This window comes from Neurospora crassa, linkage group III, assembly GCF_000182925.2.
Source record: "Neurospora crassa OR74A linkage group III, whole genome shotgun sequence".
In the NCBI taxonomy this organism is placed as follows: Eukaryota; Fungi; Ascomycota; class Sordariomycetes; order Sordariales; family Sordariaceae; genus Neurospora; species Neurospora crassa.
The window spans coordinates 77,319-96,426 of record NC_026503.1 but is presented as its reverse complement, the minus strand read 5'-3'; the positions used below and the strand labels follow the sequence as shown (position 1 = coordinate 96,426).

The 19,108-nt window shown below is 51.6% G+C and overlaps 7 protein-coding genes across 7 annotated transcripts; 2 read left to right on the top strand and 5 right to left on the bottom strand.

The window, feature by feature from the left end:
* Positions 1–194: 194 nt before the first annotated feature.
* On the bottom strand, positions 195–2,358 carry NCU09505 (hypothetical protein). Its single transcript, XM_011395694.1, has 4 exons — positions 1,467–2,358; positions 998–1,405; positions 890–941; positions 195–753 (listed from the first exon to the last, which is right to left on the bottom strand). Exons 1-4 carry the CDS (start codon positions 2,335–2,337, stop codon positions 738–740), a joined length of 1,347 nt encoding a protein of 448 aa, XP_011393996.1. The 5' UTR covers positions 2,338–2,358; the 3' UTR covers positions 195–737.
* Positions 2,359–3,983: 1,625 nt separating this feature from the next.
* On the bottom strand, positions 3,984–5,370 carry NCU09506 (hypothetical protein). The gene is made up of 2 exons (XM_953342.2): positions 4,711–5,370; positions 3,984–4,640 (listed from the first exon to the last, which is right to left on the bottom strand). The coding sequence occupies exons 1-2, from the start codon at positions 5,184–5,186 to the stop codon at positions 4,196–4,198; spliced, it is 921 nt and encodes a 306-aa protein (XP_958435.2). The 5' UTR covers positions 5,187–5,370; the 3' UTR covers positions 3,984–4,195.
* A 1,529-nt stretch (positions 5,371–6,899) lies between these two features.
* NCU11405 (alpha-1,3-glucanase/mutanase) lies at positions 6,900–10,496 on the top strand. Its single transcript, XM_001727954.2, has 3 exons — positions 6,900–7,150; positions 7,246–9,720; positions 9,791–10,496. The coding sequence occupies exons 1-3, from the start codon at positions 7,070–7,072 to the stop codon at positions 10,379–10,381; spliced, it is 3,147 nt and encodes a 1,048-aa protein (XP_001728006.1). The 5' UTR covers positions 6,900–7,069; the 3' UTR covers positions 10,382–10,496.
* Positions 10,497–11,076: 580 nt separating this feature from the next.
* Positions 11,077–13,603, top strand: NCU11406 (MOSC domain-containing protein). The gene is made up of 2 exons (XM_001727955.2): positions 11,077–11,267; positions 11,417–13,603. The coding sequence occupies exons 1-2, from the start codon at positions 11,253–11,255 to the stop codon at positions 12,725–12,727; spliced, it is 1,326 nt and encodes a 441-aa protein (XP_001728007.1). The 5' UTR covers positions 11,077–11,252; the 3' UTR covers positions 12,728–13,603.
* NCU16606 (hypothetical protein) lies at positions 12,653–14,453 on the bottom strand. Its single transcript, XM_011395710.1, has 2 exons — positions 13,234–14,453; positions 12,653–13,102 (listed from the first exon to the last, which is right to left on the bottom strand). Exons 1-2 carry the CDS (start codon positions 14,281–14,283, stop codon positions 12,890–12,892), a joined length of 1,263 nt encoding a protein of 420 aa, XP_011394012.1. The 5' UTR covers positions 14,284–14,453; the 3' UTR covers positions 12,653–12,889.
* Positions 14,454–14,897: 444 nt separating this feature from the next.
* On the bottom strand, positions 14,898–15,698 carry NCU09508 (chitin deacetylase; the record flags this gene model as incomplete). The annotated part of the gene is made up of 1 exon (XM_953344.3): positions 14,898–15,698. One exon carries the CDS (start codon positions 15,696–15,698, stop codon positions 14,898–14,900), a length of 801 nt encoding a protein of 266 aa, XP_958437.3.
* A 136-nt stretch (positions 15,699–15,834) lies between these two features.
* NCU09509 (hypothetical protein) lies at positions 15,835–17,721 on the bottom strand. The gene is made up of 2 exons (XM_953345.3): positions 17,277–17,721; positions 15,835–17,218 (listed from the first exon to the last, which is right to left on the bottom strand). The coding sequence occupies exons 1-2, from the start codon at positions 17,671–17,673 to the stop codon at positions 16,917–16,919; spliced, it is 699 nt and encodes a 232-aa protein (XP_958438.2). The 5' UTR covers positions 17,674–17,721; the 3' UTR covers positions 15,835–16,916.
* Between the last annotated feature and the right edge of the window lie 1,387 nt (positions 17,722–19,108).

Genomic DNA, 19,108 nt, shown 5'->3' with positions numbered 1-19,108 from the left:
TAGCCGCTGCGATCCCTGCGTCGATCCGGTTAGGCGTTGGTGTCCTGGAGGAAGACCCACTTCAACGAGCCAGCAGCACAATACCTACCTACCTAGGTATCCCTGTCCTTGTCCTGTAGGTCCCCGGGCCGTCTAGCAGGCAAGCAGGTTGCCCCTTTTCAGATGTGGTCTGTTTCCTTTCTTACAACATGCACGTGGAAGTCTCCGTGATGGGTACATCGGACCTCTGAAGTTGCTATTCCAATCACCTCGCTATTCCACAGCTAATGACGTGCCTCTACACTACCTCTAGATACCCCTAGGTGTACCGAATCATCGCCCGGCCTTTCATGTTCCACTCGTTCTTCCCAAGTTGCTACTCGCTAGGTAACTTTCTCCCATGATTCTACATGTAAAGGTATGTATGGTAGCTGCCCGATTTTCTCGTTATAGAGGTACATAGAGGTAGGTAGGTTCCCCTCCAGTCATGGGGCAATACCAGCCTAGCTCAGCAATACTTGCACGCTCCTTCGGGACAGTAACCCCGACTGCAAATGAACTCACACATATCCACATAATACGAATAGTCCGAGTTGGAAGGGCTCTGGTTGTCTGCCGGGCACCCGCGCTTGCCTGCCAATTGGGTTGGTGCCGCGACTGCCGCCGCCGCGGACTGGGTGCAGGTACAAGCAGAGTCGAGGCAGTGGTCGTAATCACAGCTGTAGGAACAAAGTCCTATGAGATTGTCCGAGACCCCTTCAGCCGTGGTACCACCTAATGGGGAAAAAAAAAAAAAAAAAAACAGAAGTTAGCTGGGTTTTCTCGCTGCGGGGTGCTGCCTGCCTGTAGATAGAGGCAGAGTACATGAATGCACGGGGAAACTGGAAAACTGTGGCCAGTAATGACATACCTATGCAGTGCATAGTGGAGGAGGGCAATGCATGTGCAGTGGAAGTAGTAGTCTTGCTTGAAGTCAGTGACGACGATGAGGCCAGAGCAGTTGAAGACATTGCCGTACTAGATCCAGAGATAACGGAGGCAGACGAAGCCATCGAGGCCTTTGAAGATGAGCCTGACGTCGTTGAGGTAAAAGAAGAAGAAGAAGACGACAAAGAAGAAGAAGAAGAAGAAGAAGAAGAAGAAGAAGAAGAAGAAGTGGTCTGGGTCGATTTTGGCGGTTCTGGTGGTGCGGTCCACTGGGGTCGAAGACAAGCAAGTTCGACCACCGGCTGGACCGAACCAGTGTATCCAGAGTTGTACCCGAAAACAGTAGCAAAAATGTAGGTCCTGTTGGATGCAGCATAATACGATGTTTGATTGCCCGGGTCGTTGAAACCGGTGCCAACCATCCACGCATAGGGTCCTACTTCATCAACTGCGAAATCTCTCGCAGAGCCATCATCCTCGGTAATGGACGCAGGACAACCTGTGAAGAATTAGACATCATCCTCACTCCATGCACACTCATACTCGAAGATTGTGCTTACCCAGTACATCTGATGTGAGCCTTCCCAGCGTGCCTTGGCAGCTTTCCGTGATGAAGTCAAAGGCCCATGTGCCGCACATGCCACCCTGCTCGCTCTCGAATGCTCCCCAGTTCTTAGTCAAGCTGGCTTTCAGGTCTTTCTGGCATTGACTGGGTAGAAAGGAACAATCGTGCGCGATATCCGATGTCGGGTCAGGCAGGGTGCTGATGTAGTAGTGTTGACAGATGTACCACGAGGAATGTATGCTTTTGGGGAGGCCATTTGCCTTCTTCATGGAGGGCGGAATGCCGAAATTGAGAGCTGCCACGTTGGTGACAACATTCTCTTCCGTCACGGCGGGCGGGAAACGCACCTCGTCCGCTATCCGCAGATGGGCAGTGAAGCCTGATACTGGAGTCCCGGGGTACGGCTTTGTCCAGTCCAGACCGGTGAAAGTGGCAATGTCCGAGCGGTTGGGGCTGGCAAAGGCGGCCTCCAATGCGGACCAGGACATCTTGATGAGATTGGAGGATTCGACAAGATATTCTGCATTGTCCAAGTAAATATAAGAATTGTCAACTGTTGTCGCGGCGAGGCACGGATTGCCTTGACCAAAGAGCAAAAGCGCTAGTGACAGAGCGCTAGAGCTGATGGCAAACTTGACGGGCATGATGAGGACTGGACTGGAACAGCCAGGCGGCTCTGAGAGTTGGTGGTTGGGATGTATGATGGAGGAAGGTTTTGATTTGGAAGTAAGTCGACATGGCAAGACTCTGTGTTTTAATGAAGCATGGCCATTCCAACGACTGGCCGATACGATTACATTTACCTCGGTCGTTAAGCCCCCTTTGGTGTTGACACTACAGTAAAATGCGGAAGCCGGCCCGGTCATGCAAAGCTCTCGGGCTTCCAGGACTTGATCTGCCCATTGCAATCATGGTTGGTCCCGTGCCGCTTCAGGTTGCAACGATACCTCTACCTTTATCTAAGGTACATACCCCACTTACTACCTAGAGGTACCTATCTGTGACTCTCCCCTGAAACATATGGGACCCGGCAGTTCGGGAGATGGCGTCTAGATGCAGCAGCAGTGTGATCGGGACTGCAGTGCAGCGTACTGCGTACCTGTCTGGTGTCTACGACTAGGTACCTAAGGTATGTACTGTAGATGGGAACTGGCGGAAGGTCCCTCTCTCCACTCTCCACCTTGCACATCGTATGCACTGCAGTTCAGGTTGTCATTGTAATGGCGGAAGCAGGAACCAGGAGCTTGGATCAAACAGGAAGTTGGGGAACCAACACAACATCGCCTACAGCTTTCATTCTCGCTACACCTCGAGCTATTGACACTAGCTTGGCGGCACGAGTGGGTAGGTACGCAGGGTAGCTATGGAAGACATCCGATCTCATAGGGTACGGAAATGAAGGTACAACCCGCCTATCTCCAGGTAGCATGTGTTGCATGTGGAGAAGCCAACAACAAGGATTCTCGGCCCGCAAAGGGTTGTTGTCGGGTTGTTGGTTCCTGGAAAGCGCTTTCCCGGGCGTATTTGGTTCCAATGATAGGCAGTATACCAGGTAGGTACTACCTTACATATGTAGGTAGTCGGCGAGTGCGATTAGACTCGGTACAACGCAAAAATCTGCACTTTCTGGCAGGGCTAGGGGACTAGAGGTTTCTGTCCGACCGGGACCCGTTTCTAGGTACCCAGGAAATATCGGGTAGACTAGGGGTAGAGGTAATTCCTGGTCCCTATCTGTCGGAGTGTTGGTAGCCTTATCAGGAAGGAGAATACATCGTTGCGTAGTACCTAGGTATTGGGGGTGCACCCCACGACGTACACTACAAGGACGTTCAGTTTAGCTCAAGACGGATCACCTCAGCGGAGGAAGCTCGGGGGTGAATCGCACCAATTCAGCGGTTGGCATTCCACAGTATGTACAGGGGTTGTTTGTATGGCCCCACACCAACTAGGTAGGTGCTAGGTAGAGGTATCTATCAATTAGGTAGGTACCTACGCGCCTGGCATCACTGGTGCCAAACACGCCCCTCGACTGTTGGTTCCATTTTGGTTCCTGAAAGTCGAGACTCCAAGATTACAGAGTCACAAATCCTACACTCTTTCCAATGTCACCTCCTAGTAACCTTCCTTATGCGGGATTCGTAGATTTGGCCCGTTTGGATGGCGACGGTCGTTGCCAGCTGAGCTTGTCGTGCGCATGTAGTATGTACCTCTGGCTGGCCCACCTGCAGCCCATGCCGAAGCCGCCCGATGGTCCGAGCTGCACTCCCGAGGTACATTGTTGACACAGCCGGGGATCCGTTTCTGGTGCTCTCAGTCCTTTGCTACCTCTACCTAAACACCAGACCATCATGACTCTTCCAAGGCATGCAACATCCAGTCCCCATCTAAACATGTATGTTCCGAATTAGCATTCTTGTCCAAATGACTTCGGGTCACACAGTAGTACGGGACTAGACATAGGTACGTGCTCTCCTTTTCGACATGGCCTCATGACTTTGCAAAGATGGCAGACTGCTTGCTTCGGAAGGAACTGAAATCCATTCGTGTCAAAACCTGGGAGCGCTGCAGCTACGCTCTGTATCTACCTAATGTACTTCCGTTACGGATACATGCCCTTCCTCGTTCCCTTCACTCGAGCGATATGCCTCTACACGCACCTAGTGTCCCGCCTTCAGATACCGCTCCTATGATTTGATCGCTATCTCTCCTGCATCCTGTCAGCGACTACTGCTCCTTGCAATAATGATCCAAACCATTTGCAATCCGGTCGAATTCATTCACAGCCATCAAGACTCTGCGGTGGGAGGCTGATTTCCGGTTGAGCTCTCTCTGTTTGCGAGTTTTTGGTCCGAATGCCGTCACCCCATACTCCGATATCTTCTCTAAGTACTTCATCACCCAGGGCGAGGACTCGCTTAACCCAAGGGCTTTTGGCATCTTGGCCTTATTATTGGGGTCCGTCATAGTTGCCCGGAAATCAAATACTCTGTATGTTGCTCCAAACTCCGGGATGCTGACTATCCGGCTTTTGAGCTTGATTCCAGGGAGCTGCCTTCTCATGTCTTCACCGAAATATTTCATCTGCCAAAACTCGTAATTTCGAACTTCCCCAGCTCTTCCGGTCGCAAGGGCTATGCTTTTGAGATCAGTCGCGATTTTGGAGTCACCACTATAACCAAAGTGTCAGCAGAACCAAACCTGTGTCCGCTATATTGGATGCATGGGCCATGTTCACTTACAGATGTGCTTGAGCTTCTTCGATCATTTTTCTCCAACTTCGGAGCAGTTCGTGATACGCGACATCTTGCTTCTTGCCTGCTGCTAATTTTGTCTTCACCATTTCCAGATCGCGGACCTTCTTCAGCTCAGCGGCCGTTTTCCTGAGATCTTGCGGATCCAGCTCTGGGATATGTTCAGGGCCCAACGTGTCGTCTTTGAACCAAGCTAGGCAAAACTCTTTCCAGTCCATCTGGCCATGGGCTAGGCTTCCTCGATGCCCTTTTTTCCTATAAGACATGTTGAATAGCTCGTCGTCTTTTACAGGGTCGAGGAGACGGTAGATGTACTCCTGGTCTGCACCCCGATACTGCCAGGCAATGTTGTAAATGTGGTAGGAGAAGATCATTTCGTAGACGGCTGCAGGGCTCTTGCTTGCGACAATGCTAGCCCATCCTGTAAAGAGGATGATCCAGGTCCATGCTGAGCGTGCCAGCATTGTGATGGTGTGGCCTGGCCTGGCGGTGGTCTGGACGTGGAGAGTTGTGTGTGAGATGGCGAGGGGAGATGAGAACTGATACGACCAAAGAATGAATCATCCGAGGATGTAGGTAGAAGGTAAGTATTTCCTGGCCTTAAGCATGACGAATTGAAGGGGAAAGAGCTTGCTTAAAACATTCTTCTTTGAAAATACCTACCTCTACGAGAATGCCCAGTCATCGTGCATCACAACAAGACGTCTAATCTTCATCTCTCATCCAACCTAGTCTACCCACCTATCTTTGCCTAGAGGTACCCCCATGCAGGTTGACCGTGGTAATGCTTGGGTACAGGTAGGTATGTAAGGTACCTACCTACTACCTCTAAGGTTAGCGAGGAGTCGCCAGGATTACAAGGATCAACAGGCACCTCAGCCTTCAAGCGTCCGAGCAGTCTCGACATGATAGTGCAAGATTCAACCCCATGTCAACTTCGGGTAGAGGTTGGTAATGTCCACATGTGATATCTCCATCCTGGTGTGACTCCAGTCCACACTCTGGTGGGATTCACTCGGTCGCCTTGCGCATGTTCGGCTTCAATCATCCGATCAGTGTTCAGAAGTACATGTACCATAGAGGTAGTTGTATCGTTAAGTCTAGGTGAGTTTCTCGTTCAGCAAAGAGAGCACGCTAGGTAGGCTTAAATCTCCCGTCTCGGCTATTTGGTGGGTCGTGGATATTGGCGCTTGTTGTTCTACCCTACCTCGACGTAACCTAGCGTAGAGGCACATACGTGCAGGCATGCAATCCAATACTACCTCTACTTCTACCTGGTACAAACCGTACCACCGGGAACCTTTCAAATAACCAAAGTAGAGATATACCTCTAGGTACCTCTAGGTGTACCTACCTCTACCTGTTTGTACTTGTTTGGCACCAAACATGAAAATCTGCCAGGTACCTACCTATGAATACCTTGGTTGTGTCTTTTTTCGGCTTTTTTTTTCTTTTTCCATTTTTTTTATTACCACGGGTCAGGTAGCATCAATGTGACAAGACATGGAACGTGTGGAATGCAAAGCACCTCCAGGATGAAGGAAGATACCTCAGGACTGGACCAGACTGGAGATGTTCCATCGGTGGGATTTTGGCAACAGAGGAAGAACACAGTATTGCTCCTCAACGCATTTTGGAAGCTGGCCAGTGTATATCGGTTTGACGAGCCTGCATATACTACATTGTAAAGATCTAATAGCACCTAGACCTTGACTTCGGCGTGAATGTGACGAAGCCCGCATTTCAAAGACTTTGAAAGCCCCTCTACCTAGAGGTAGGTATCTACCTACCTATCTAAGCCTAGAGGCATGCTGTTGGTGACTTGACTTGCACCTAGAGGTCAGTTGAGGTTCAAGGTTGTAGACAAAACCAATATTGAGAGTCGAGACCTCTAACCTGGACTTCGGGCCTCCGGAAACTTCCACTTCAATGTTGACGCTTAGTGCTTCCGTGGATCCGATCATCCGTTATGTTCTTCCATCAATTGCCTCGGACAGCTGGAAGTCGAGGTACCTAGGTAGTGCAACCTTAGTTTTCGTTCTTGACATCCGGAACATAGAGGTCATGTATCCACAGATGGACTGGGCCTCGCGTTGCGTATGTCGAGCAAGAAATTAGTAATAAGTCGAACTAGAGTAACAGGAAGAGACAACTACATGTACCAAGGTTGCTGCAGACACCCGCTCAGGGATTCACTCGTCTTTCATTCAATTTCTCTCTCTCCTTAGGTACCTTGCGCTACCTCTACCCTCTCTCTACCTACCTACCTACACCTTTATCTACCTAGCGTGTATGTGCCTCTAGGTCAACGAACTCTAGAGGTAATCACCAGCAAGCTTGCGACGCAATGCGGTGGTTAACTCTGGCGGTGGCTGCTGCCACCATTGTGACTCAGGTCACGGCAAAAGCTGTATTTGCCCACTTCATGGTATGAATTTGGTCCCATCCCAACTGGTGCACTCCAGATCAATAGAGGTATACATCTACAGATTGAGGTTGTGATTCTAACTTGGCTCTTTGAAGGTTGGCAATACGGAGAACTACACAACGAGTGACTGGCAAGAGGACATGCTTCTAGCCAAGAAGGCACACATCGACGCCTTTGCTTTGAACATGGCCCATGGTGACCCGGTCAACGAGCAGTCACTCCCAGCCGCATTTTCCGCCGCCGCAAGCGTGGGCATGCAACTTTTCTTCTCATTTGACTACGCCGGCAACGGGTTCTGGCCCAAGGAAACGGTGATCAAGTACATTACGACCTATGCTTCGAGCAGCGCCTACTATCATCACCACGGCAAGCCTTTTGTGTCGACTTTTGAAGGTCCCGAACATGCCACTGATTGGATCGACATCAAGAGCCAGACATCCTGCTTCTTCATGCCTGACTGGTCTTCTTTGGGGGCCATGAAAGCAATGGCTGCAGGAGACGGGGTCGCTGACGGGCTCTTCTCTTGGGCGGCATGGGCCTGGGGAGACTGGGACATGTACACGTACACGGATGCCTCGTACGCCCAATATCTGAACGGAAAGCCGTACATGATGCCGATTTCACCCTGGTTCTACACCAATCTACCTGGGTACAACAAGAATTGGCTCTGGCGCGGTGACCGAGCGTGGGGTGACCGTTGGATCCAGGCGCAGTGGTGGCAGCCAGAGTTCGTTCAGATCATTTCCTGGAACGATTACGGGGAGTCTCACTACATCGCTCCGGTTAGAGAACACGCCATGGCAGCTTTCGACATTGGCAGGGCTCCATACAACTACGGATCGCTGCCTCACGACGCCTGGCGTGATATCCTACCGTTTGTAATCGACATGTACAAGAACAATGTGTCCAGGCTTGATCATGAGCAAGCCGTGGCCTGGTACATGTTGGTTGATCCGGCGAATTGTGACCACAACGGAACAGTCGCCAATACCGCCTCCCAACTGCAGGTCGAATTCGAACCTGAAGAGGTACTGGACCACAAGATACATTTCATTGCCCTGCTGAAAGGCCCGCCAGAAGTGGTCACCTGCAACGTTGGCGGTACGATCAGGGCTGGTACGGTCTACCAGGGTCCCGACGGCGACGGGGCCGGCATGTATCTCGGTGAGTGCGAGATTGCCAGTGGCGGCCCAGTCAAGATCATCATCTATGGCACATCCGGTGACCCGGTCCTGACTATCTACGGTGCCCAAATTCATGATGAATGCCATCTTTGGAACGGATTCACAAATTACAATGCCTATGTGGTGGGTGCGATAGCCCCTTCGCCCATCGAGGGTCAAGTGGCAGATATCAGTCAGGCTGTCTGTGTCAACGGAACCGGCATGCATGTTGTCAAAGATCTCTGCGAATTTACCTGCTCATTGGGATACTGCCCCAATACTGCCTGTGTGTGCACACGGCTGGGCAAGCCCCCTACTCTACCCAAGGCCACAGGCGTCCAAGGATACCCCAGGGGAGACTTAGACGAGAGTGTCTCGGGGCTTTGTTCCTTTGCCTGCAACTATGGCAATTGCTCTGACTTTCACCAATACTGCCTCACGACGAAAGATCCACTTATAGTTCGGCCGCAGTCCCTTTTCGAACCGCTATATTGCACCGCCGGCACGTCCCAGCCAGGACAAGAATACTTTGAAGAACTTTGCGACTTTACCTGCCGCCATGGGTACTGCCCGCTCAGGGTCTGTATCTGCAGCATCGGCTGGGGGTTCGCCAACATCCTCGACCCCAACACAACATCCATGGCCAACATGAAGCCTCTACCTAGCCTTCTTGACTATGGCCTCTGTAGCTTTGCCTGCCAGCGTGGTTACTGCCCAGGCGACGTGTGTTTCGAGGATGGCGTGTTCGACTATTCGGGCTATGGCGAGTTCTACGACCCGATTGAGGACCTGTACATGGATATGGAGCCCATAGAGGAGCTAAGCTGCGATCCCTCCGAGGCGCCCCAAACGCTGGACGATCTTGTTAATGCGGCCGACACTCAGTCAATTCCTTCCTTCTGCTGGAATCAATGGGCACTTAATATCTTGATTGGTACCCTCCTAGGCCTCAAAGACGAATATGAGCAGAGCACTAAGGGGTATGATCATTTGTTTGACACTTATCAAGACTGGATCAAGAAGAGCGTTAGCCCACAGTTGCGAACTTTCGCCTCTCCAGGAAGTCGTTATTCGCCTGGACTCAAGTACTTCGACTGTGTTCTAACATATGAAGGGCATAAGCATGAGAAGAAGGCTTGTGAACATGTTGGCTTGGATATCTTACCGTCAGACGATTGGGATGTTACATTTACCTTGCGTAACGAAACGGGCTTTTATGCTGAGGTCTTGGACAAACTCGGAATAGCGAAGGAATGGATTACTTTCGGCGATGTTAAACTTCCTCGTGCGTGCAAGGATTTTGGTGGTGACGATGGAGCCCACGTCGGTGGCCAGGGTAAAAATAGCGGATGTCGGCCAGCTCGCCAGACGTTGACCAACTTCCCTATAGCTATCGACACCAAGGACGTAAGTTAAGAATCCAGTCCGCCAGCATGGTTTGAGAGACAATTACTGACATGGGAACACCTACAAACAGATCTCAGTGCCGAACCCAAAAGTGGTGCTAGAGGCGGCCTTGGCAAACATGACAGCCCTTGTGGACAGTTTGGTAGTCGCGTTCTCCCTGGTGGCAACCGGCACCAATGAAGTTGATAGCGGAGATATTGTCACTGCGGCCAGCATGCCCATATTCATGCTACAACAAGCTATCGACAACATGAACGAGATCAAGAAGATGGGAGCTCACATTATCGAAGAAAACAAGAAGAAACTCATCTTGCTCATCCTGGGTATCGTCTTGATGGTCATTCCCGTCATCGGCGAGGCTGGTGGGGCCTTGTTCGGCGGGATTGCCATGGTCTCACGCATCGTTGCTCTTATAGACATTGCGGGCAACGTGGGCTTGACCGCCTACGACATAGTCGAGGACCCAGCATCGGCACCCTTTGCCATTATGGGTATGCTGGTGGGATTCGCAGGAGGTGGAAGGTCAGAGAAGTCTTTGGCCGAGGCTGGCAAGGCACGGAAGGCCATGCCTCCCTCTAGCGTTGCAAAACTTGGTGACATCTTTGTCGAGAATGACAGAAAGGTTCAGAAAATCATCAATGCCTGTAGAAGTAAAAGATGAGAGATAGCACCTGCGGAGTAGGGGAAACGGCAAAAGGAAACATGACGAAAGAAGGGCAGCTTAGGGAGAAATAGGTACTCATGTGAAATAGACGTGACAGGAGTCGCTCATCAAGATCCTTGACGAGTTACCATGGCGTCTGTGATTGTGTTGGGCAAACAATCTTGGAGATCTGAACGCGGAGGTGATGGTGCCGGGTGCGATGACTGGGCCGTTGCTGAAAAATACCTGTGTGCAAAAAGGAAGCAATCATTGGAGCGTCGGATGAGGTGCCTCATTCGCAACCCCATGCGTGAACTTGCAATGTGTAGCAGAATCAGTAAGTAGCGCGTGGCATCGATACCTACAAGCGTATATAGAGGTAGGTACCTATCTAGGTAGAGGTAGGTGGTGATGACGAGCGATGAATTACGAACTCAAGAGACGTCTTCAATGACAAACAATAATGGGGACAAACCGTGACAAACGCCCGCCGAGGGGAACTGGCTCTCCCCGCTTGTCTCCACAGCGGCTAGACCCCATTCGTCTGATATGCGTGCCTGGGCGCGCCCTTCCGCTGTGGAACGCATGCACACGCTAAGCCACAACAGGAAAAGTTTTGACCATTGTGCGTCGGTCCCGCGCTGACCGTCGCTCCTCTTTGCCGCGACGGGCCAGGAGCGCTAACAATTGTTCATGGACGCCGAGAACATAATCCCACAGCACATCAACTCACTCGACTGAATCTGGATTTTTTTTTTTCGTTGTTTTTCCTTTTGTACCCAGCCGGCCTGGAATCCTCATACTCATAGAAGCTTGCGCACCATCTGATCACTTATTCGCATACCCACAGACAGCGTCGGCAGACTAGTGAAGTGAATGAACCGCAGCCATGAAGATCACACAGGTATGTCCCTCTCTTCCCTTCCCTCGCTCCAGTCTCGCCGCGCTTATCGATGTATCTCCGTTTCTCTCAAGCCCATGACCTTCACAACACCAGTTACAAGTACTCTCACCACATGCACCCGTACTGACGCCTCTCCCTCTGTCTCTCAGGTCTACGTCTACCCCATAAAAGCCCTCCGCCCCATCCCCCTCCAACACGCCCAACTCACCCCCCAAGGCATCAAATATGATCGCACCTTCATGCTGTACCACGTCAAAACCAAACCGGAAGCCGACGATGGCAGCAGCTCCACCACGTCGACCGAGTTGAAGAAGATGCAACTCTCTTCCTACCCGCAATGCGCACTGTTCGAACAGACCATCCTTTCACGCGATAACGGGCAGAAGGAAGTTCTCGTGAAATGGCACGCCCCGTCTCTACCCACCGAGGGTACAGGTAGTGACGGTGGAGAGGAGCTGGGAAAAGAGCTAGAGCAGGCAGAGCGGGAAAAGCTCAAGAGGCTGGAAACGGAGACGATCACCGTTGAGCTTGATCCGCCGCCGAGAATCGACGAGTTGGAGAAGATGGAGGTAAATCTGCATGGGAGCCCGACGACGTGCTACAAGGTTGGGGAGGAGTACGACCGGTGGTTTTCGGAGCGGTTTGGGTTTGAGGTTGTTTTTGTTTATCTTGGGGATGGGAAGAGGCAGATCTTGGGGACGAGTTTACTGCCACCAGCGACGGCCCAGCAACAGCAGCAACCACCCGGAGGAGGAGGAGGAGGAGGAGGGGGATGGCTCTCCACACTAACAAGTCTAACCTCCTGGTTCCCCACCGTTCCGATCTCCATCCAAGCAGAACGCGAAGAAGACCGGAAGCCAAAGCCGTGGATCACATTCACCGATTGCGCCCCCTTGTTGATCACCTCGGAATCTTCCCTCTCCAACGTCTCCGCCCGCCTCGCTCCCGACATGGACTCTCCTTCTTCCGAATCAACACCTCTGCAAGTCCCAATGTACAAAATGCGCCCTAACCTCGTCTTGGACGGTGAAGGGGAGGAGGCGTGGGCAGAAGATTACTGGGGTGAACTTGTCGTTACCTCGAGTTCCAATTGCTCGCCGACAAACGGCAACGCCAACGGCAAGACAAAGATAACAAAAACGAAACTTCACCTCACAGGAAATTGCGTCCGCTGCACCAGTCTAAACGTCGATTACGACACGGGCAAGCCGGCCAAAGGGGAGATGGGGACTGTTCTCAAAAAGCTGATGAAGGATCGGAGAGTGGATTTGGGGATCAAGTGGAGTCCTGTGTTTGGGAGGTATGCGTTCGTGGGGGAGAGTGTTGGCGATGAAGGGGATGAGCAAGAGCAAGAGGAAGAGCGAGAAGAAAAGGAGCCGGAAGTACGGATCAGCGTGGGCGATGAGGTGCAGGTGACGAGGAGGAATGAGGAGAGGACGGTTATGGATTGGCCATTTTGAAATGCCCGCTTCTGTCAAGGAGTTGGGGACATGGAGGCGCGGGAAGAGATGCGGTGGGTGTTTCTTGAGGTATACACCAAACATGCATTTCGGCCGGGTAGTTTTGAAACCCGACCCAAAATCCCATCCAAACTCCATCCGAGACATCAACCACAACCACCGCTATAGCCCAAGACGCCTCAGCAACAAATCCACCTCCCTCGCCACCATCTCTGGATCGTCCTTTTGGATGAAATGCCCACAGCCCTTGGCAATCTTGACTGGCACCACATTCTCACTATCAACCGCCGCCAGACGGGTCAACCCCTCGTTGTACCGCTGCCAGGCCGGGTTCATGTACCCGTTGATGACAGCTTTGGGGATGGACATTGGGCCCTGTAATTGTGGAGAGGGGGAAGTGGTGTGAGAAGAACTGTTTGGCAGGTAGGTAGAGGGTGGTAGTTTCATGTTGGACAATGGGAGGGGAATGGGAATGGGAATGGGAATGGCGCAGGGAAGGAACAGACCTTTTCGTTATGCTCTGCAAAGACGTCCCAATCATGACCAATGACTATTACCCTTGGTATTCCAATCCGTTTCCTCGCCCCTTCCCTCGTTGTGCCTTGGTCCTGCCCATCCACAGGCAATCTAAGCCTCGGCTTGTCAGAGAACGGAAGTAGACCCCTCAACCCCCTCCGATCCAACCTCTCCGGATTTCCCACACTCGGATGGAACTTCTCTCTAAACTGCTTTCTTGTCCACCTCAGCGCCTCTTCATCTACCCCTTCTCTCAAATCCTTTGCAGGATCAAACCCAGGCGCGTCCGGATCGGGAAACACGGAAACAAAGTCCGAATTAGCCATCATCGAATCAAGAAAGAGATACCCGACTACCCGCACGTCAGGGAAGTAGCGACCGTTGTAGAGCCGCGCGAGGGGGCAGCCAATGCTGTTCGCCACTATCACCACGTCTAGCTCCTTCAGGTCCCGAGCCAGGAACTGGCGAGAGACGAGGAGCAGCATCTGGTGCAAATCATCCACCACGTCCTCGGGGGTATGTCCATAGGGCGTGTCGTCCACGGCCGGATCGGGATCACTTGGATCGGGATCGGAGGCGCCTTGGCCGAAGCGGTCGTAGGTGAGGATGTTGGGGATTTTCATGATTTCGGGTACATGTATCCCATTTTCATATGCACTATCTCCTGCCGCCGCCGTCGCAGACATGCATGTGTTGCCATGACTCCCGTTCTTTTCAGGCACAGCACCGGTTTTGGATCCAGTATTGGAGGAGGAGGAGGAGGAAGAAAAAGAATAAGATGACGAAGTGGAAGACCGTCGTCGCTGCTTGTCGCGGATGCGCAAGAAGCGGGAGATGGCCTCAAACCACGAAGAGCGGGGGAGGATGAGGCCGTTGAGGAAGACGAGGAGGGTTGATGAGGGTGGTAAAGCTGCTGTGATGTCTGGTAAGGAGTCTGCAAAATTCGAGGTGGACATGGATGTCCCAGGGAAGAGGGCTGAAATGCGCAGCCTGGCTGAGGGTTTGTGGGGGAGGGTGAGGGAGATGTCTTGCAGTTTCATTGGGCAGGTATGACTAGATGTGGGGGTAAAATGAAAGATACGAGTTGGATTAGAGTGTATAAGATTTATACTCTAATATTGTAAGAGATGGATGTGATTGAATTGAACCGGCAAAGTGGTAAGAAGTCGGAGTGAACAGACAGTGCACATGTGTTGATGTCGTGTTAAAGGTGGATGACGCTGTTTGGGGAAATGCGGGGCTTGGAGATCACGACCTACTACCCTCAGCATATCGGTGATGTTGGATCCCCGTTCCCTGTTATTGGAAACGAACTGGTGGGACGGCCCGAGAACGGCACGTACCTTGAATTTGAGAGAAAGTGTTCCTTGTTCGTTACCAACACAACGGTGCTTTCAACCCGTCAAGAATCCGCCAAATGCCTAGGTATATACACCTCCAGCGACCCTTCCCCTACCAAACCAAGATCCAGGCCTTCGAAGCAAGCAAGATAGACAAAATCCAAATATATCCAAAGTAAAGGGGGTATCCACAAAACCACGACCTCCCCAAAGCCCAGGCTACCTACCTTACCTACGTACACAAGCATGAACCATCAATACAATCCCTACTCCCTAGATCCCACCTGCAGAAACATCCAACCCAACCATGCCATCTAAGCATACCACCCACTCTGGGGATCTCCCAAGCACTCGCCCACGGTGCCCGTCCCAAACCCCCTCGCTCTTAGGGTGGCCACCATCTCCCCCACCAACCTCTCCACCGTCCACCGATGCACATCATGACTCAAGACAATCGCCGAGTCCGTCTGCGGATTACTTCCCAGCTCGTTATTGAACTTGTCCACTGACACCTGAATCCCCGCCTGGCTATCATTCTCGTAATCTTTGGTATCCACATCAAAGTTGACAACATGCAACCCCATCCCCTCGAGATCCTCCAAACATCCGTTCTCGCAAGTCGCATACGGCGGACGGATGTATCTCGGCTTGATCCCCACCACTCTTTGCAGCACATCCTCGAGTTTGGTGACTTGCTCGACGCGCTGCGCTGTTGTGGCCGTGGTCAAGTCCAAGTGGGACCAAGTGTGCGAAGCGATCTGGTGCCCCTCGCTGAGCATGCGACGGAGGATGGATGGGTAAGGCGTGGATTCGTCGTCGATGCCCGAGACCCAGTTGGCGCCGTTGACAAAGAAGGTGGCGCGGATGGGGGGCGAGTAGGAGGCTAGCGTGTCGAGGAGCTGGCTGGTGTAGATGTAGGGCCCGTCGTCAAAGGTGAGGGCGACGATGCCGGGGGTTGTGCAGTGGGTGATTACCTGGCCGGTGGGCACTGCTCGGTGGAGGAGGTACGATGAGGATGACGAGGACGAGGTGTCCTGGTTGGGATGGTGATTGTCAGGCCCGTTGTTGTTGTTGTCAGGGTACAACTCCCGGGATGGAGGACTTCTATTTATCATCATTGACTGTTATCAAACATAATAGTTACAGTTTCGAGGACGGCGGTCTTACACTAGCATTGGGATTGCACGTCCTTGGGCCACGAGAACCCCAACAGGCAGAAATGTTGACCAGCGCATTGTAGCTCTTGAAATCAATAATATCTTGTCCAACCAATAGTCATTGGTGCCGATAGAAATCGGAATCGTAGTCGAAGAGAGGAAGACCAAGTCGGTACACTCGAAGATTGTAACAGAACGTAGCAAAAGACAAATACCTAATGAACAGGACTCATACCACAAAAGGAAGCCGGACTTCATCTTGAACGGACACAGAAACCGACCGGGACTTATATACAATACATCGACTAGTCTACAGTCTCCTCGCGAGAAGGCAAGCAGGTCTACGACAGTGTTGCTCTGCCACTTCAACTTGCCAGAACAGGTAGTCCGAGCGGCGAGACCAATCTCACAAGCCCACTTCAGATGATCGTCCAGAAGGATGCCCAAAGCGCCTGTCAGAGCTGACATCTAGTGCCCCTTTTTTCGTATTTCTCAAATGTGCTCGGACGTGTGCTTGGTGGGTGTGATTTGAACGTCAGAGGCTCTCATCCCTTGCGGTCCGTCTCAGACCGGTTGAGCATCCCTCTCAGCCTTGTGGTCTGGGGTACGACCCCTCGATACCACGAGACGCTGTGTCAACAGAGGGGAATGGATTTGCATTGCAGCGCTCATCCTCCTGGGCTTGCATATACGGTCCAACGATATCTGACATGGTGGACCGGGAAGACACGCCAATGGTCGACGTGTACGGGTTATATTGAAGAAGTTTGTAGAACGTGCATGTGTCACCCCGCCGCCTCAGGTCAGACTACCATTAAGCAGTGAATAGGTGGGGGGTTGATAGGCAAATAATGCATAGCAATGTACGCTTGAAGGGGATATATGAAAATCTTAGCGCCCGAACCTGTTGTGTTGCTGCATTATCGTCGCCCTTTTCTGTGGTCGTCTACAATCACCGAAAGAAAGCGGACTCTGTCCAACCACTTACAAGACTTTGTGGCGTCTGCCTCGTGGCATAGGATGCTGACTGGTTCACACGTATGAACCGTTTGCGTAACGCAACCCTGGCGCCACCAGTCCTCGCATCTCCCTCTGCCGAACCCGTTTGCTTGGCCTCGAGAACACCCTCCCCCCTCGAATCAGGCCCGGTTCTTCCGTGCTGACCACCAGGCCACCTCACTTGATGTCATAACCTTTGACTTTGAGGTATGTGCCTGCAACCGCCAGGCTGAGGACAGCCCAAGGAAGCTGGAGTTCAATGACGGACCACACCCACAAGCAACCCACGGGTGGCGCTTGCTTCATGACGGCCAGGTATCCGTACGTGTTTGTGATGTGGATCAGGTAGCATCCCGAGCACACGCCCATGACAAAGAAGATGACCTGTCGGAGGTGGTTTTGGTAGCGGGCAGGTAGGCCAGGAAGGATGGTCGGGTTCGAGGAGTGGGCGTGGAGAGTGTAGACGAGGAAGCCGAAGACTGGGCAGGAAGACGTCAGTAGGTGATATCGTGGGTGGGTGGGCTCGTATTGACATACCCAACAAGGCTTGGATTGCCCTCGTCCAGACCTTGGGCCAGACGATGCGATCGGCGGAATATTGGTTCTGGACAAAGACGTCCAAGGTGAAGTGCAGCATGGCCAAGCTCACGGTGTAGAGGGTGGTGTCGAGGAAGCGCTCGGCTCCGGGAGACAGTGGTTCGTTGTCGTCATCGTCGTCGTCTTTCTTGCTTTTCGTCTTTTCCGGCTTCTTTATGGGGATCTTTTTGATCTTGGGGGGATTCTTTGCCTTGTCGTTTTCCTCCTGCTTCTTGCGCGCCTGCTCAAAGAGCCCCCTTTCCTCGGCCAGCTCCAGCAGGGTCTTTTCCTTGGGTCCACTGCGGTCGGGTTGCTGGAATTTGAGATTGGACGGAGACTCGGCGCGTTTTCTGCCCATTGTGGTGTTTGTGACTGGCAATGTGACGAACTCGAGAATGATTTGTTGTGCGACGACACGGAGGGAAAGAAATGGAAGTGGAATCGCTGATGACGGTTAGGTAATGATGCCCCTGGAGCTCCAGTGGGTCGGCGGCCGCTACGTAGCTACCTACCTTACCTACCTACCCCTACCTAGTACCTCTACGTAGTATAGCTCCCGCAATTGTCCCACTTGTACGATAAGAAGGAAGCGTCGATAAGACTACCTAAGGTAGGTAGGTACCTCTAGGTAGTTTCAACTACAACAGCCCAGGGACTTGACAGTCCGAGTCGTCTTGGTGTGAGTACCTCTACCTGTACTGTAGTGACTCCAGTGTAAGATTGTCAACTTCTAGGTTATCATCAATTCTCCAAGTATTCTCCGAGTGTCCAGGTCTGCGGTTGGTGTAGATTGGAGAAAGAAAAGGAAGGCAACCAGAGGTAGGATACTCAGCTTCCATTTCTTGTTTGTTCCTCATTCCCGCTACAACCTCAACAGCCACGCGCTTCCCCGCATTCCCATGAACACACGCAGTCAAGGATGAGGGGGGGTTGTTAGAGGTATGATTCCATGTTCTTTCCCTTGCATGCAAGTGTGTAGGTAGTCGTGACTCCAGCCAACCGGCCTCGTGTGAGACATTCCATCCCTCCTTACTTAGTCCGTCGTCTTCGTCCCACCTCCCGTCGGCCCTTGCCGTTCCGTACGATGGGTATCGCGCTCCCGCATGTTTTTCCATTCGACCTCAGATGGCGGGGGAATCCAATCTTAACCTCCCGTCGTGTTTGTTTCCTGCCTTGTTCAGTTCTTGTCCTTTTCAACAACTAGTATTCGGGGCAGCAGAGCTGCGACCCTTCCGTGGCCCGTGCAAGGCTGGATCCTAGGTTGCGGCCCGTACACAACTGGATTCTAGGTTGTAGCCCGTGCATAGCTGGATTCACACAAACGAAAATATCTATCCTACATTTCAAACCCTTACCTTTCTCACTATAACTACCACCCCAACTACTACCCCAGTCCTTATATACCGCTCTATACGCTCCTACTAATCTATTTTCGTAAGTGTATAATAATCTAATTAATCTAGTAAGTACCCTATATAAATACGTATATATTTTTTTCAGTATTACTAATATTACTTTCAGACCCCTTTTACTTCATTATTATAGCCGGTAGTAGTAAGCGTACTAGAGTAGCTAAAAAGACTATAGTTACCCTTTAGGCAATTAAAAATAAAGATGCTATTGCGGTTTCCGAAATTATTAAGGAGACCGTTGCGGCCCCTATTACTACCCTTATTGCAAATCCTATTATAGACTTTAAAGAATTTAAAAAGATTAATAATAGTATTAAAAATACTAGTACCTAAACTAACTTCAATTATATCGAGGTACTTATAGATTCTAAACTACCCGAT